Source organism: Phoenix dactylifera, chromosome 4, assembly GCF_051530095.1.
Source record: "Phoenix dactylifera cultivar Ajwa chromosome 4, Ajwa_hap1_PhDact_Kaust_v1.1, whole genome shotgun sequence".
In the NCBI taxonomy this organism is placed as follows: Eukaryota; Viridiplantae; Streptophyta; class Magnoliopsida; order Arecales; family Arecaceae; genus Phoenix; species Phoenix dactylifera.
In genome coordinates, this window is record NC_143193.1 from 53,217,205 (window position 1) to 53,228,464 (window position 11,260).

Sequence of the window (11,260 nt, forward strand, 5' to 3'; positions counted from 1 at the left end):
CGAAGGCCCTCCGATGGCTAAATTAGTAGGACCCTTTTTATGGAGTGAGAGCTTTCTAATTGCTTTTGAAGGCCTCTTGTAGCTCAAAATAGTTGGTAATGGCTTGTCAAAGCTTATATATGCTTGTAAAATGTTACCGAGGGCCTTCTCTACTCCTTTTTTATAGGGTGAGGGTAATGATTGTTACCTAAAATCTTGGGCTAAGATGTGATCGGCGGGCCAATAGCTGGAGATAGCATGTCGACGGGATGTGACCCTTGATAGGTGTGTCAGGGTATGACCCTTGACAGGTGTGGCAGGATATAGCCCTTGGTTGGCGCATCATGACATGATCAGGTATAGCTGCGGGCAAGGTCGAGCAGGCTTGGAGGCTGCGATATGTGCTTGGTGAGGTCGGCTCGGCCTTTGGCGTGTTGAGGTCGGTTTGGCCCCTGGTTGAGGTCGGCTCGGCCTTCGGAAGATCCAAGGTCGGTCTGGCTCTTGGCGGAGCCGAGGTTTGCTTGGCTCTTGAGTCTGCTCGGCCATAATTGGATGACTCTGTGGTAAAGTAGGATGGTCCATTTTGCCTCCCATCATTAAATATTTTTTTTTAAAAAAATATGAAGTTTAAAATTCGATTTCAAGCTCAAGTAAGAGCTGGGCTCGAGCGTAGAAGGTAGCTTGGAAGGTCGAGCTGGGCCAAGCACATGTCCAAAAGAAAATTTTATTGATTCCCGAGGAAAGCCAGACCCAAACCTGCTCCGAACCGGCGAATGAACAAATTTAATCATCACCCTTGTGATGCTCCACTTCCACGAGGCATCTAGTTTCTAAGGGATTTATACTCCATCCACGCTTTGAATTAAGGCTGCCCACATACCATCAGAAGGGAGCCGACCTGTAGATTGGTTGGCTTATCGCGGAGCTCGAGATGTGAACTTCGTATATAAGCGTCATCAGCTATCTTTTGAACCATCCCATCCTGTCAAATGCAAACCAACTTAGGTGTACCCTCTTTTTTTTTAATTTACCTCAGATTTGGGCCATGAAGTATTTATTATCCATGTACTCTTCCGAGTCACAATATAGGTGCCCGCTCATTTCAGTACATGGCTGATGTCTATGATTAACCTTAGGTGACGGAACGAACACCTTTCAAGCAGAACCTCCATTTATTAAGCAGTCAGCAACGGTCCTCGAGCCCAATTAAATTCTCGCCAGAGTTTTCTTTTTTTCCTTTTAAAATGAATTGTTCTGGACCTGGTTAGACGCTTAGACCAGGATGTCCTCAGTCCTCACGCTCCAAAAAAATCAAAAAAAAAAAAAAATCCAGACCTGTTAAAGTTTTTTTTTTCGTTTTCCTTTTATTAGTGGCAAGCTTTTCTTTTAAAAAGCACTAAAAAGAAAACACTAGTTCTCCTTTTCTTTTTTCTTTTATTCAGTATTCAAAATTTAACCAAAGGTGGCGACAAGAGCGTCAACGTGGAATAGAATTCGCTCCATGCACCCAAATGTTATCCCTCGTCATCATCTCCTTTTCGCCACTCGTGCCAACGTCGGCGACGCGACGTAACCACTCTCTGTCCACGTCTCTTCAGATGCCAGAGATGGGAGGCCGCGTTCCGATATATAGCGATCGATAAGCCTGAGTCTTTCTCCGCTCGGATAGGTAGTCGCAGAGAGGAAGATGGGTGTTCCTTCGTTCTATCGTTGGCTGGTAGGTAAGTACCCAAAGATACTGATCAACGCCGTGGAGGAACCGGGAGACCATGTCGATACCTCCCTTCCAAACCCCAGTGGAATGGAATTTGACAATCTCTACATAGACATGAACAGCATCATCCATCCTTGCTTCCACCCGGAGGATCAGGTAACCCCACGCTCACCCTCTCTCTTCCAACATAAGAAAAAACGCAGGGCCTGTGTTTGGCACCGCGCGTTGTTGATTCTCTGTTTTTCTTCCTCTGCAAATAACTAGTGAAATACCATGCGCATATCGATATCGAAGTTAGCATTCTTCTGCGCGTACTCTTGCTTTAGTTTTCATTCTTTTTTGAAAAGCGATAGGTCTTCGCTATCGAAAGCTCTAAAGATCTCAGGGACAATATAAAAAGCAAAAAAGTCCTATCGTACATATTCTCCAGTTTATCACACTTTCCTTCTTAGATTTTTTTGAAATCAAAGCCAGAAAGCAAAAGCAATGCCAACCAATGACAGGCCTCCATTTTCCTTTTCATTTCTCCTAGTTTTTCTGCAAACTTTTTGTAAAGATTTCAGTTTCGACGTTTTTTTATATTTATAGCTCCGTATTTTCTTCCATGGGACACTATACAAATCGGTTCCAAAATCTGACTTGGTTAGATGCATATGTAGCCATGCACCTGCATATTTTTCTTTAATCTACTTGCTTTTCCAAGTAAATCCACTTACACGTACCTCTTAATCTTGGTACGTGGGTCTGAAGCTTGTTCTTGTAATCAATGTACTGGTAGTCTCAAGATTTGCCTGAGGTCTTCCCGCTTTCTTAACTCAGCTTTTCCCACCGACGACGATTGAGGAGGTCTTCAAAGCAATCTTTCAATGTGTAGACCGGATCTTTCGCATTGTGCGACCGAGGAAGCTTCTGTACATCGCCATCGGTAGGAGGCCCCTATATTCTTCTTTTTCATGCTTCTTTCTCTGGGAACTTGTAGCAAACCGTCTGTTGTTCTGTATTTTTCATTTTTTTTTAATTTCTTACGTATTACTGTGTGGGGTTTATGATTCTTGCGTTGGACGTTTTAATGGCTTGGTTAAGTTGTCAATTTTTCCATTTTATTTTCTCTCTAATCATTATCCACGATTTTTGGAAGTGTGAGACTTTTCAGAGTCACTGAGTCAGGGTCAAAATGGCCATTTACAGCTCTATATAATTTTTTGCCTCTTGCATTAAAAACACATCTGGTCAAATTGGATTCTGATCCTTTGTTTGCCTGCCAATTTTATGATAAGAAACTTGGTGAAGTCTCCGACACAATTACACATTGTTTTTACAAGCAATAATTCCGGTTCTATTTCCATACAGAGTTATGTTTGTTTTATAGACAATCACACGCAGACCATGCACTAAGAATAAACTGACTATCAGAAACGAGGGCCATGAATAAAATGACCAGTCAACAGTGCATGAACAGAGAGGCAGTCAATCCAAGGGTGGACCTCAATTTCTTCTTGTTCTATTCGTTAATGTTAACTTATTCAAGTTTCATTACCATATAATCTCTCTTTAGTTTATTTTTCTTATTGCCTTGTTGCATTGATCCTTAGACACTGAATGAAAGATTCAGTGCTCAGTTAATGCAGTTGCGACAGCTGAATCCTCTCTCTTGTTATTATTTTTCGAGGGCAGATGGTGTTGCGCCAAGGGCAAAAATGAATCATCAGCGAGCACGAAGATTCCAAACGGCTAAGGAAGCTGAGAAAGCGGTCTGCTTTCCTTCATTATACTTTAATTCTATCATGATCTTACTTCCTATCTATTATGATCATGAAAAATTTTTGAGGTTCAAGTATTATGGTACTTGCTAATAGGAAGCTGTAGAGGAACGAATGACGAGAGAATTCGAGAGGGAGGGGAAGACTGTTCTTCCAAAACGGGAACATGAGGTTTCAGATTCTAATATTATTACCCCTGGAACTGTATTTATGGAGAAATTGTCAAAGGCACTGGAGTACTACATCCGCTCGAGATTAAACAGTGATCCTGGATGGAAGACAATAAAGGTTAGATGTTTGATTACGTATGCGGCAGTGACTTTCTTGATACCAAGTTAGGACCGTATTGGATTGTTGAATTTGTTCAATTCTTTACATATATTGATCTCACCTGTAAGTCTCAATCTCTAAGATCTATTCTGCTGCAGTTTCTATAACTCGTGGTTTATTCTCCTATTTATGTATTAGGGTTTAATCAAAAACCATTTTCATGAGTCAGAAATTTTTGGCCTCCATACAACTCCTTTTGTGATATTTAATATTTATACTGGCATTTAACCCAACAAGGCTGGCTTCCTTGAATTTATATTTTATCCATTCTCAGATATCACCATTCTAAATTTGGTGAAAAAGGTATTCTTGCTTATGCTAGTTTTTGATATGTTGAATTTTGAAGGTCATACTCTCCGATGCTAATGTTCCGGGCGAAGGAGAGCACAAAATCATGGCATTTATACGGGTTCAACGCAGTCTTCCTGGTTACAACCCAAATTTGCATCATTGCTTATGTGGTCCGGTATGAGAATCTATGTCACTACAGTGCTTCTAGATTTAGATGTTTTTTTAAAAGATATGTCTTGATCTTCTAATTTGGTTTAAGGGTGTTCTTATCTCTGGCAGGATGCAGACCTCATTATGCTTGCGCTGGCAAGTCATGAAATTCACTTCTCCATTTTACGAGAGGTTAGTTAATAATATTTTTTTCTCTTACTGGCTAGAGAGATGGTGTTTTTGGTGGTGTGTCTGCAGGGGAATAATCTATTGTGTAAAACATGCAGTTTTATCCAGTGTGGTTGTCTATAAATTGATCTTGTTCGGTTCTTTAGAAGAACATATGGTTGTCCAGGATGTTTAGCACCCACATTTACTGATAAAAAAAATAAGCATAATGTTGTTGTATGTTATCCTAAATACAGGAGCTTTTGCTTGGTAATCTGAATACAAAAGGCTACTTATTATGTTTTGGTTAGTTGTCCAAGTTTCTGTAAATTGGACTAGGTAAATTCATGAGTTCATTTTTACTTAATTGGTGACTACCAGGATGTTCTAAAGGCAGAATTGAATGCAACCACATACCAGGTTCTCCCCCCCTCTCCTTCTCCACACATTGTTTTTAATGCAATTCCTCTGTTGCTGAACGTCTATGTTACAATCTTGCAGTTTTTGAATATCTGGACATTGAGGGAATACTTGGAGCTTGACATGAATATTCCTGACTTCAAAATTGATATCGAGAGAATTATTGATGATTTCATCTTTATTTGTTTGCTCTTGGGAAATGATTTTCTCCCACACCTTCCTTCATTGGAAATTCATGAGGTATGTAAGCATTCAAACTTTATTAGGTTAAAATGGTCATTACATGTCAACTGATTCCCCCTGTTCCCATGTGATTGTATTGCAATGGCCTGTCTGAGAAATGGTACTTAAATACTTTTTTTACTTCTTACATCATCTAAAGCTGATATGTTCTATTGGCTGTTGTACAGGGAGCAATTGATTTAATGATTTATGTGTATAAAAAGATGTTCAAGAAAATGGGGGGCTATCTTGTAGACATGAGCAAAGTAATGAAATATCTTTTTTTTTGCTTTGGTGAATGTTGTTTCTGTTTTTATGTTCGACATTCCATAAAATGGAGGAGAAAAGTTATTTGTATCACTTGCTTGCCATCAGATAAATGATAAAAAGGCTGCATACATAAAGGTCAAGAGAGTAGAAAGATTTATACTTGAAGTTGGATCATACGAAGACAAAATATTTGACAAAAGAAATAGACTGCGACAGGTAGAGCTTCTGATTAAGAATTTCTCTGTTGTTCATTTTATGATGTTTGTCCTGTCTTGATGTTCCGATGTTGCTATGTTCACAAAGTTACGAGGCCAAGGGTTTTCTTATGCTTGGAGACTTAATGAAAATCTCTGTTGGAATTTCTTTAGATGTCTCAGGAATAATTCTAGCCATTATATTATATTTCTGTAGGATAGGCTCTGTGAAATCCATGGTTCAATGTACCTTGATTGTACCATCTGGTATGAGGTGTGTTGTACTGTGCCAATAGTGAATTGATGCACCGAGTGTTGATACCACGAACCATACTGTACCGACACTATATGGAGCGTGGTACTAGTATGGGTACCAAAACTGGCACTACGAACCATGGTCAAACCTCTTATCTTTTTTTTATGGTCCAATACAGTGATGCTTACTATGTAGGACTATGGGCACTTGCAAGTAACAAAATTTCCATGTCTAGGCTTTAAAAGTATGCACATTTAGGTAACCCTGAACTGTTGACAACTCCTATTATGTAAAACCTTTAGGAATTTTGCAATAGAAGCTCCAGTAGCTTTAAGTTTTGTCAAAATGAAGGGAGTTTGTTTTGATAGTGCTTAGCTGGATGGCCCTTTGGTTTTGTTCTTCATTTGGCAAGCTTCATGAAATGATGGCGACATCGTGTTGCCGTTTCTCTGGAAAAAAAGGGGGAGAGATGAAATCCTTTCAAAAATCTAAAATTTATGTACCCGATTACTCCCACAAACATAAATAGTAGGAGCAATGAGTATTTTGGTTAACCAACTGTTTTACCTGTCAGTTAAGTGGATTAAATGCACAGTTCAGAATTTCTGTGACAGTCCTCTATGCGTGCTTAGCTGAGAAACAAGGTTAATATTTTGCTTCAGAATCTGGATATATTGGTTCCTTCAAAGAGTTCTCCACTTTTCAGATTAATGTGTCCTTTTTGATTGTTCATTCTTATTCCAGTTTTGTTTAGTCTGGTCAGAAGTGCTGTAGAACTTGAGAATTCTTCTACCTTTTTACCCCTTGTTTCCACAGAGGAAGCTGCAGAGGTTGTTGCAGCAAAGACTAGAAGAAGAGGGGGATGGAAGTGAAAATGGTGATCTAGTGAGTATGTTTTTAATTTAACATTTCCAAGTTCCACAAAGATGAGTCATTCACTTTACTGATAGTGTGAGGCTTCCTTCACCAGCAATATGATATGAAATATGGGGTTACCAATGAGGTAGCAGAGATAGAAGATGGGGCCTATAAATTTTCAGTTCACAACAAGAGCTGTTCAAATTTCAGAAGCTCTGAAACCATTTCAAAGTCCTCCAAAGAGAAGCGCAATGTCTCTGCTTCACAAAATTTGCTTGCTGCTGGTCATGATGGAAATGATGTATGTAAATTCTTTCTGAGATTTTTTTCTGGGGGAAAATAAATCTTCTTGAGGCTATATTTTTTATGTGCTCACAAGGCATTTAGTTTTATGTTGCAACCGTATTTTTCATACAGGAGAATCATTTTCCTAGCTTAAGTTAATAAAAATGTGATATTGATGCTTAGGATCCTCTATTTACTCAAAATTTCTAGGTGATCAATAACACAAAGGAGCTGAAGCAGAAAGTGAAGGACTTTCTTCGTGATAAAGCAGACTTGTTTAAGAATGGTGATCTACAAAATGATAAGGTATGCAGTGTGAAGTAAGTTCAAGTTGCAGACTAGCTTCTGTCATTTTTAGAAATTTTGTAAATATTATTAATTTAAAATAAAAATATATTTTTAATGATATTTAATGACATATTTGATTCTCTTCCAGGTACATCTTGGTTCTCCAGGGTGGAAAGCTCGATACTATAGGGAGAAGTTCTCAGCAGAGACTTCAAATGAAATCGAAATCACAAGGACAAATGTTGTATGTATCAATTATGTGAATACTTGCAAAAGTTGTGGCAGTGCATTAATTATCTACTTACCAAAATTTAAAAAGCATTAGTATTGTCTTCCTATTTTGTGCGTCTTACTTATAACTCATTAACTAGTTTGACGAGCCAAATAATTGAAATCAAGTTAAACAATACTGATTATATGATTGATTTTGAAAGGCAAGTTAACTGTCACTATAGCTAAAAGGAACATACATCTATAAGTTTTTTAGCTGTTTTAATGTAGACTCAAAGAACTGGCTACCTTTTTTTTTTTTCTAATTTGTCTTTTGTTCAGGAAGCTTTATCATACTCTAAAGTATTTCTTTTGCCTCCTCAAACTGTAATCCCATCACTATTTCGTTTATATGTTTATGAAGTCATTGGCATGTTATTGGATTACATTCACATCCTTTGGAAGATGTTCCGAGAGGTAGACAAGCCTGTTTTCTTCAGTGATACTGTAATGTTGGGCCACTGAAATCAAGCTTAAGGTATCCTTGTCAGACATGGTGCTACCAAACATAGACCTTCCCAGACCCTGTTGTTTCACTTGCTTTGATGCTGTCTTGCCATAGACCTGACCTTTCATGCCTTAGTTTCTTAGATTGTTTGGTTTATTATAACCATTCTCCTGTTTTTGTTTTTATTGTTTAATGCTCCTTTTTCATTTATATATAGGTCGAAAAGTATGTGGAAGGCCTTTGCTGGGTCCTTCAGTATTATTTTGCAAGAGTGCGCTCATGGTCTTGGTATGGGATGATTGTCTGTCGCAGACATTCTCTAAGTAGCTTAACTCTTATGATTTCTACTAAGTTCAAGATTTTGCCTGAGATTGACATTACTCTTGAGCAGGTATTTTCCTTTCTACTACGGTCCTTTTGCATCAGATATCAAGGGTCTTAGTTGCTCGCAGATAAAATTTAAGTTCGGGTGCCCATTCAAACCTTTTGATCAGCTCATGGCAGTGTTGCCACCGAAAAGGTAAATCCAATTAGTTGTATGTTTGCGTATTTTGTTTGCAGGGCTATTAATCGGTTTTCTCGTATAGTTCACATGCTCTGCCGAAGGCATATAGGCCCTTGATGAATAGCAAGGATTCAACAATCTTTAAGTTCTATCCTACTGGTAAGACTTTTGTCTACAATGTATCTTTTTGCGTTCGGTCATATGTATGGAGCTTCACATTCCTTGTGGTTGTCAGATTTTGATGCGGACATGGACGGCAAACGCTTTTTGTGGCAGGTTGATCAGTGTTTCCTGACTTTGCTTTCTACATCTTATTAATTATTTTGCTCAGCTTATGAGAAAATATTCATTAAATTTGCGAGTTAAAAATCTTTTGTAGGGTGTTTGTAAGTTGCCTTTCATCGAAGAAGAAATACTACTTGCAGAAACTAGGATGCTAGAAAGGGAACTGGAAGTATGACATTTGAGTTTCTTTCAATGGTAAATGTCCTTCACTTTTGTCTGTTGGTGTTATTCATATTTTCAATTATCTTTGGTAGGTGGATGAAATGGAACGGAATTCCTTTAGAAATGACAAGATTTTTGTGAGAAATTGCCATGCTTTGGGTTTGAAAATGTGTTCAATTTGTACATCTTCAAAATGTACTACCGGCAGATCAGAGCAAAAGTATCCTTTGGATGCAGTCAGGTATTTTTTTTTTTTTTTCTGATTTATGTTTCGGACTAATGTTCCTCATTTTTATTTTAATAATAAATTATGCAGTTGGCAAGCATTTGGATTATGGAATATGATATTGCTGTACTAATCTACAGGGGAAGTATAGACGAGCTTTTGGCTTCCCTTTTAGCAGCGCATCTTCTAAAATACAAGACAAACCATAACTGTTGTGTGTCTTTGGGTTCTTAATTTATTAAAAGATAAACTCATCTCCTCAGAAATTAAGAAAAAAGAAAGGGAAAAAAACCTTCCTGTTTATGTTATCTCGTGTCTTGTAAGTGCAAACTAACAATAGTTTTTTTTTTTTCTGGCTGGTGCCAGTAAATCTAATATCATACTCCGCAAAAACCAATAATATTCTTTTTTCTAATGTAGTTGTGGGATCGGTGGTTTCCTTTGCCCTTATGATGATCATTTGGGTCCTCATAACTTCAAATCTCCTATTGAAGGAATGGATGACATCGCAAAAGATAATACATTGTGAGTTTGTTGTTTGAGCAGAATATCAGGGAACATTTTGTCTTATATTTGTGATCAAGGAGAAAAGAATTGATCAATATCATGTTTGTCTCATATTCATCTAATTCTTCTTCACAGTTCTACATTCTTCATAAATCCTGATTGGCCTGAACATATCCCAAGGCTACTGGAAGACGTCGATATACCTGAGAAGGTACTTCAGATTCTTGATTCCCGCTGTATTGTGATTCAGGATTGTTCTTTTCCTTTATCGAAGCTATCATGCCTGATATTCTGTATTATTGGTAGTGTCATTCGTTGGTGTGCTTTTCAAATAAGATCTTCTAAGAACAACAGTTTTGTTTCTGCTATTATTTTTCCATCCCTGTTTAGTTGCACTTACATGTATCGATACCAATCGGTCACATAGAGATCCTTCAGTTGCCCAGAAACAATTGCTATGGATTTGGTTGCCCTGTTGTTTATATGATGAACCTTGTGCAAGTATCTTCATGTTTTTGCAGTCGATAACAGAAGCAGACATTGTGGAAAGAAAGCTGTGGCATGAATACGAAGGTTCACAACCACAGATGTGCAAGTATGCTTACTTCTTCCATAAAGCAACGTACATATTACTGTAGAGTAACTCTTGGTAATTTTGGCCATGGCCGTAACTCGTGTATAAATTCAAGTAACAGCCATGAAACCAGATACCTGAATCAAGCTAGAAGCTTTGGGAGGGGCCGTGGAACTTCACTGGCGTGGCATTCTACCACCGGAGGGAGCCCGGCGGTGAATGCCAATAATGCGAGCACTCATCGAGGCAGTGACGTTTCCGGGCGTTTTCGGGGCAATTCTGCTGCTGCTTTTCGGGGGTATCGGTCGAGGTATGGCACGTCCGGTGGGTCGCGAGCTGATGCTAATGGCGACTGGAGGAACCGTCGGGGTGCAGAGTTAGCTGTTCGTGGACGTGCGAGGGACCGCAACAATAGGTGGAATGGTGGAGAGGGTAAGATTTCTATGAGATGAAGGGAAGGTAAGACCCTGTGGTGGCTATTTTTTGGCCTATGAGCAGGAGATAGGTACACTGGGGTTCATATTCTGGTGCTCAGTCCCCTGCATTACCAAAATTGTGACAATGGACATGTGTCTTTTAATGTTTGTGCTGCAATCTTTTGTGTCCATGTGCTGCACCTGTTATATTATTGTTTCTTCTACGGTTTGGTTTTGTTTTGTTTTTGTTTTTGTTTTTCTTTTTTTTGAAAACGGTAATTCTTATAGCTAACACCTTGACTCAAATCAAGTGTTGTGAGAACCGGACCGCGGCCACCTTTAGGAAGGTTTTGACCCACGGGAGCTCGCCACACCGGCCCTTGGGAAAGGAAAATTAAGAAAACTCGAATCACAATTTTATCTTTTTTTTTTTAATTACAGTAGAGTATTCACTTTTTAGTTTAATACATCGTAATCCTTGTCAGTTCTTATAAAACATTTGAGAAAAAGTGTCCACGCTCTATTCTAATAACGTGTATTATAATTGGGGGTTTATATGCTTCGGTGATGTGTGTGTTGTTGTTATTACAACATGTGTTAATTTTGGTATTATAGTAGGATATATTATTGTCAATAAAATGCTAAAACTGTTTGTATTTTTTGGGAGAGTTGGATCATTTGC

General features: G+C 38.5%; 1 protein-coding gene across 2 annotated transcripts; it reads left to right on the forward strand.

The window, feature by feature from the left end:
- Nucleotides 1-1,585: 1,585 nt before the first annotated feature.
- LOC103714276 (5'-3' exoribonuclease 3-like) lies at nt 1,586-10,769 on the forward strand. Of its 2 annotated transcripts, none has more exons than XR_015977439.2 (24): nt 1,586-1,849; nt 2,513-2,618; nt 3,368-3,444; nt 3,550-3,741; nt 4,130-4,249; nt 4,354-4,416; nt 4,774-4,812; nt 4,894-5,052; nt 5,223-5,300; nt 5,410-5,520; nt 6,571-6,639; nt 6,725-6,913; nt 7,108-7,203; nt 7,334-7,429; nt 8,121-8,191; nt 8,295-8,423; nt 8,491-8,567; nt 8,644-8,684; nt 8,788-8,862; nt 8,948-9,096; nt 9,172-9,606; nt 9,724-9,799; nt 10,110-10,183; nt 10,284-10,769. XR_015977439.2 is itself a non-coding variant. In XM_088720579.2 (24 exons), the coding sequence occupies exons 1-24, from the start codon at nt 1,667-1,669 to the stop codon at nt 10,612-10,614; spliced, it is 2,706 nt and encodes a 901-aa protein (XP_088576705.2). In that variant the 5' UTR covers nt 1,586-1,666; the 3' UTR covers nt 10,615-10,769. The 2 variants fall into 2 exon arrangements, 1 of the variants encoding a protein (XP_088576705.2); XM_088720579.2 differs by having other exon boundaries at nt 9,502-9,606.
- The last annotated feature ends 491 nt before the right edge of the window (nt 10,770-11,260 follow it).